Below are 6,439 nucleotides of genomic sequence, written 5' to 3'. Positions count from 1 at the left end.
ATATTTGGGTAAGAATATGTAAGTAACTGTCACTCTCTGCGTATAAACTGCCCGACATTAACTAAACAGTTTCCTCCATTCGCCCCAGCATCACCTTAGCGGTTAATTTTAAATGTTTTTAACATTTCATCGAGTCATTGCCAGAAATTGATCTTTCAGGGAAATACAATACACGAAAATAATGTTCCTTAATAAAAGTAAATTTGTCTCTATGCTTAACCAATTAAACACTCCATCATGAAGAAATGTGGGGAGTCGATGCACATTCTTTGGGTTTTCGAAACGAAGTACGTTATCAAAATGCAATGTCATTACAGAACTCAAAATGGAAAAGATCCACCTTCAGATAATGCTATCCGACGTTGGGTAAAACAATTTCAGGAGACTGGCAATGTTCTGCACCGAAATGGGGCGGAAAGACCGAGCACTTCGCAGGGAGACTTTGGTCGAATCCAGAAGCTCGGATATCTTACGTGCCATGAAAGGCGTGCATGTTGAAGTTATTTACCAGCCTGTGGTATTTATTCTATAAGTAACGAAGCTTTCTGAGTTACACTTTTATATTCCGTAAGCAGTTTTACTTTGTTATATCCTGTTTGAAAATAAAAGGCCACGGACACCCCGACAATAATTTAGAATCACCCTGTATTATAAATACAATGTCTCACAAACCACAAGCGCCAATCTAGCCTTCTTCATTAATGACGCTCGTATGGTTGATACGGATCGTAAAAAGCGCCACGTTCTCAGATAATCTGCAGGACGGCCTTATCTCACCGACGGCATGATTAGAACATTAGAATTTATAAATCAGTGAATATAAGATTGAGGCTCTCGCACTTGTGGCCAGGACCTACATAGGCTGAACGAATATAACCTTCCTTTAAAAAAAAAAAGGTAAAATGTTTCATTTGTAAGTTTCGAAACGAGACTTATGCAATAAACGCGTAGAGAAAAGATCGAAGTCAAGCTTTTTAGAACATTTATTAGGTCTATTTCCTTTACAGATGTGAGTAATTTCAAGGCAAATTAAAGAGCTCATTGGTTCCGCAATTATTTGTGCCTCTTTCTTCCTGGGAATTTTCGGCAGATACTAAACTTTTGGTGCTGCAGCGTCCGCAAATCAAGTTCTTCGCATAATTCTAAATTTCCTGCTAACCAAGCCGATATACAATTCGCCTACATGTATGATTATAGTGCAAAATTACGCAAGTAACAAACAGAAGTTATACAAAAACACAAAAATGCAAATGTTCGGGAAAAAAAAAGGTCAAGCTGAAGGGCGACACAGGAAATACTAGGCATAAACCTGGCCGTGGTCAAGCTTACGATCCTTCAAATAACCACACTGCCTTTCAGCGTAAGCTAACAGACATATTATAATGTACATGCCGAGGACATTGACATCTCATTATGAATTTGAAGCTTTACAGACAATCCTCTCGCCTCTCGACGTATATAAATCTCAAGATTACAGAATCGATGTTAAGACGGAGAGACTGACAGTCGTTACGTGAAACTGAACATGCGTGTCCATACCGTGACGATGGAGGTAGTCTCTTCCTTCAAAATGTTCGTACCCACCTACCCGGCTACAACAGTACCGTAACCCTATATTAATCTTCACCAATCGTAGAAACCTCAGCATTCATACATCTCTGAGGATATTCTCTTTGTCTCTGTACCCGAGAGATAAGATTATCTCTGAACGAATATGTCGCTTATCTCTCTCTGTGGGGCTTGTTAGTCACTGCCAAGCCCACACCACTGACTCACACAGATAAAGCTGTTAAGTTGCGCTCAATAAAGTTAAATTTTAATTATCATAGACGTATTGACGTGGGTGGCTGTTATGGACATTCAGATATTTAAATTGGCTACAAAGTTAATCATCACTGGCTTACTGTTCAGACAGGCTGCATCAGAAGACGAGTATAAACGTAAGTACGAGTATAATTACCTTACAGTTAAACTTTACGTCTGTAACGACAGATAACTGACGACTACTTGAATGGAAAAGTAGCGGCTCCGGTCTATAAAATCGAAATTAACGGCAGGGGGGATTCGTTGCGCTGGGCACGCGACACCTTCTATCAGCTAAAGTTGGCACTAACTTCGCCGACAAGCGGCGGTAGCTCGGTCGGTATAGTTCGCTAGCGGACTAAAGCCACACAGTTTTTGTTTGTTTTGAATGAGCTATAAGACCTTCATACATTAAAGCGTATCTATAAGACTACAGGTGTTTTAAGTGTGAAAATAATTAAATGTATGGGAAATACACGAGGAATTAAGTTCTGGATAGTATTGGGAAGAGCCTATCGATATGCAGATAGGAGATGCTATAGTCTATTCATCCACCCGTCTCTCTTGGTCCCTCTGGAGCGTAGGACATCAATAAAAAGTTTCGTTTCACTTCAGTTTCTTAATTTTAGACAGTCGGTAGAATCAGAGGCTATAGTACTAGCAGCTTATTTGTTGCACAGTTTGGCATAGGACAACAAGCAGTACGAGACGTTAAACGAAATAACGGAGAACTGATATACATTCATCAATGACTCTTACAGTCCTTCCTTGGGCTTTGGCCTCTTCTTCAGTTTAGTAATAATTTTTACACAGACGGTAGGACTCCTTGGACGAGGGATCAGCGAGACTCAAGGCAGCTACCTTCACACAGGACAACACAAACACAGACATCCATGTCTTTGAGTGTGATTCGAACCCACGATCCCAGTATTTGAGCGGACGAAGACGGTTGTCTTAGGTAGGCTGCATACCGGCATGCGTCAAGACATGTAACAGTCAAGGCACGATGTCTGCGACATGACGCAAAGAAAGTAGAACAGTCGGAACGAATGAGATTATGACAACAGTCGTACATCGGTCTGAGTCATGATGCTGACGTCATGACATAACTTGGCGTATTTGGTGAAGATAAAAACTTATGAAAGTCTCATTTTTCATTCTTCTGTAACTTCCTGTTTCATTCTTTCGGTCTCTTCATCATTTCTTTCTCAAACGCCCTCAAACACTGTTCTTGCCTTACGATGAGACGTCAGATTAGTAATGAAGTATTTGAGGTTATCACGGCAATGGTTATGAAGAGTTTTATCTTATGGGATATAAAGTCATGCAGCCCGTTGAAAGTCAACCGATGTTTCGGAGTAACATGTCGCCTCCAAGCACAGTAAGCATAGGCGAAGAAAGGAACCAGAGTCATTGTTTGCTACTTACTTCTTGCTGGTTTCTTCAACTCAGAACTCTCTCAGAACATGGAACTCTTCGAGATTAGTAATTATGTCATCAATTGCTGCACCCACGTGCAATTAAGCCGTTTGCTTTCAGGTGCTGTTAAACCGTGTAATTATGACTCAGACTGCATTGCAAACGCATACTGCAAGGAGCAACAGTATTGTCAATGTAAAAAGGATTTCATCATCTATGATAATGAAACCGGCTTCTCGTGCCTGGAAGGTAAGTAGTGAGCTTCAGCCTTCTTCTTCTTCTTCTTCCACTTATTCAGTATCCTTAATCCCCGTCTGTGACAAATGATAGCCCCACCGGGTGATAAGTAATCACAGGAAGTTTGATTAATTTGTTACCCAGGGAAAGTTCCCAGTCTTCACCCAGGATATCCTTAAACCAAAATGCTGCTGAAGTAATGAACTTGCAATTTTATTGCGACATTTGTATAAGTATAATCCCAGTAGTCAACGACGTGCTGTTTGCTACTTGACCGCTGTAAGAATGGAAGAAATGCCAATTTTGGGGTCAGCGGGAATGGGGGGGAGCAAGCCAGGTATCTAACCCCTTTCCATAGATTTTTGGAACAGTATCAGAACAGAGAAGGGGCACGCGGTAGCGTAGTTGGTTGAGGGGCTATACTACAAGCCGCAAGGTTGTGGGTTCAAGTCCCGATGAGGTTATTGGATTTTTTTCAATTGACCTAATCCTTCCAGCCGCACTATGGCCCTGGGGTTGACTCAATCTCTAACAGAAATGATTACCAGGAATTAACTGAATAATTTTCCTGGGGAGTAAAGCTCGGCTGGCGCATACGGCTGACAACCTTACCGCCATCTTTGAGCCGATTGTCTACATAATGTGGGGCCCCTCAACATCTCACAACCCTATGGGCCTTCACGGCCAGTTACAGGGATAGCTTTGTTTTTACTTACTTACTTTTATTGTTTAAATTGCCGTGTAAATAGTTTTGCAGTTAATATTATTACCTCCTATTCAAATTTTCAGCTTCAGAAACGTCAATGGTATTCAGAAAAAATAAATATTCAATTTTTATCAAGATACCTACTGCCTTAATTTTAATGCTATAAACTAGATCTCTAATTCCGACTATATTCCTAATTCTGCATCGAATACCTTTGGATATAAGTGACCAGTGCAAACATAAGCCTCACACCATATTTTCGCATCTGAATTTAATTGTGACCTACCTTATCGGCACCAAATTAAAACATCCATATCCGAAATTACAGGCTCTTGCGTCAATGATTACGAAGATAATTGTTTTCAATTATATACCAAAGTAGAGACTGTGACATCCTAGGAGACAATAATATTCAAGAAAAGTAACAAGTTTCTAAAATCAGCACAAATATTATTAATAAGAAAAAATATATGTAATGTAAATTCTTTCTGATTGAATTGTTCTAACTTCCAAAAAACTGGTAACTTTTCTCATTTCACGGAAACATACAAACATACACAGATTCACATACGGACAGAAAGCAACTGGATTTAAAATAACTGTCGAACTCTTTCCAATATAATGACACGTTTGGCGGCATAACATTTTAATTTCTCTTTCGGGAGTTCTGGATAAATTGCTGTTTCCGAAAGACGGTAACGACAGCTGCTTACAATATGATGACCGTTTATAATTTTCCCTCCAATTTTTCCGATGTCACAGAAGCATCCAGACTTGGAGATGCCTGCGAAGCGGACATTCAGTGCACGAAACCTTTTGGGAACTATGCTGANACCGTTTCTCACGGTCTCTTCGCTTGCAGATTTCTTATATTTTTTCTTCTACCCTGAAGATGGAGGCGATACGTTCCTCCGAAACGTCGGTTAACACCACATATACACGGTGCCAAATCCCAGAAGACTGCTTTCTTCAACTGTCAAACTCCTTCCAATATAATGATTGTTTATTGACACGTTTGGCGGCATAACATATTAATTTCTGTTTTGGGAGTTCTGGATAAATTGCTGTTTCCGAAAGACGGTAACGACAGCTTCTTACAATATGATGACCGTTTATAATTTTCGCTCCAATTTTTTCGATGTCACAGAAGCATCCAGACTTGGAGATGCCTGCGAAGCGGATATTCAGTGCACGAAACCTTTTGGGAACTATGCTGAATGCGTTACCAGAGAAGGGCTTCTCGGGACGTGCAACTGCAAGGCTGGTGCACACTTCAAAGATGGCAGTTGCTACGAGACATCATGTAAGTAACGAATCAGTACCAAGAATTTCTGGGAGAAATTTATAAGGCCTGCTTCCTTCAAAAGTCGACGTCATAAAGACAGCAAAAGATATAAATTAGTAACCTAATTATATTGTGACATGACGTCTGAAAGCCAGAAGAGTGGAACTAGATCAGACGTCCATTGCTAGGCAATGGATCGGTAAAAACATTCCCGTTGCAATGAATACGCAAGCAACACTCGAAGAACTGCCTTTTCTATGCAACGACGAGGAAAACACACGTTTATAAAGTTAAAGGGATTATTAAAAAACGGAATTTAGTGTTGGGGCCGACCCGAGGCTACATAACGAGGATCTCGGGCAGCAAGGATTAGAACTGAGGGAGTCTCTGGAATCGGCAGTCGAAGATGATTCAGAAGAGATGGAAACAAAAGAATTAGGTCTGTAAAAAGAATACGTATGTTGCAGTGACAGTGAAACTCGTAATAATCCATTGCCAGGATACGACTAGTGAAGACTGAGGAACCTAGTCCGTGTGTTACGGTGAACTGTAAAGTGTGTCGATCAGCGACAGTGCTGTAATTAATTGTAGTTCTGAGTGGTGTGCATAAGGTGTCAATAAATTCGGACATCGTTCAAACCCCCGTCTAATAAGTCACGCATCCCATACACGTGACAATATGTAGCGATAAACTTTCAAACACATTCAAAAGAGCTCAAATAATTATTAGTTTATACAGTATCATGATCTTCGGAGTTAGGAAAAGCAGGCGGAGAAATAGCCACATTTTAAAGAAACATTTTCAACGATTGATTATTCTCATACTTTCACAGTCAAATTTACGTACAGTTGTTGCGGTTTCTGTTGTTCTTCCATACCAAGAACAGAAATATTTTGAAATGACATTGCCCAAAAATATTACGGTAAAATAAAATACTTGTTTACTTACTTACGTATGGAGCTGAGCCATTCTTGGAGAGCCGCAAAAT

At 40.2% G+C, this 6,439-nt stretch overlaps 1 protein-coding gene across 1 annotated transcript; it reads left to right on the top strand.

Annotated features, from left to right (window-relative positions):
• The first annotated feature begins 1,762 nt into the window (after positions 1–1,762).
• LOC111873615 lies at positions 1,763–5,283 on the top strand. Its single transcript, XM_033755156.1, has 4 exons — positions 1,763–1,940; positions 3,343–3,471; positions 4,928–5,011; positions 5,243–5,283. Exons 1-4 carry the CDS (start codon positions 1,853–1,855, stop codon positions 5,281–5,283), a joined length of 342 nt encoding a protein of 113 aa, XP_033611047.1. The 5' UTR covers positions 1,763–1,852.
• The last annotated feature ends 1,156 nt before the right edge of the window (positions 5,284–6,439 follow it).

This window comes from Cryptotermes secundus, unplaced genomic scaffold (genome assembly GCF_002891405.2).
Source record: "Cryptotermes secundus unplaced genomic scaffold, Csec_1.0 scaffold3495, whole genome shotgun sequence".
Classification (NCBI taxonomy): domain Eukaryota; kingdom Metazoa; phylum Arthropoda; class Insecta; order Blattodea; family Kalotermitidae; genus Cryptotermes; species Cryptotermes secundus.
Note: the sequence above shows the minus strand (reverse complement) of the source record. Positions and strands in the feature narration are given on the sequence as shown.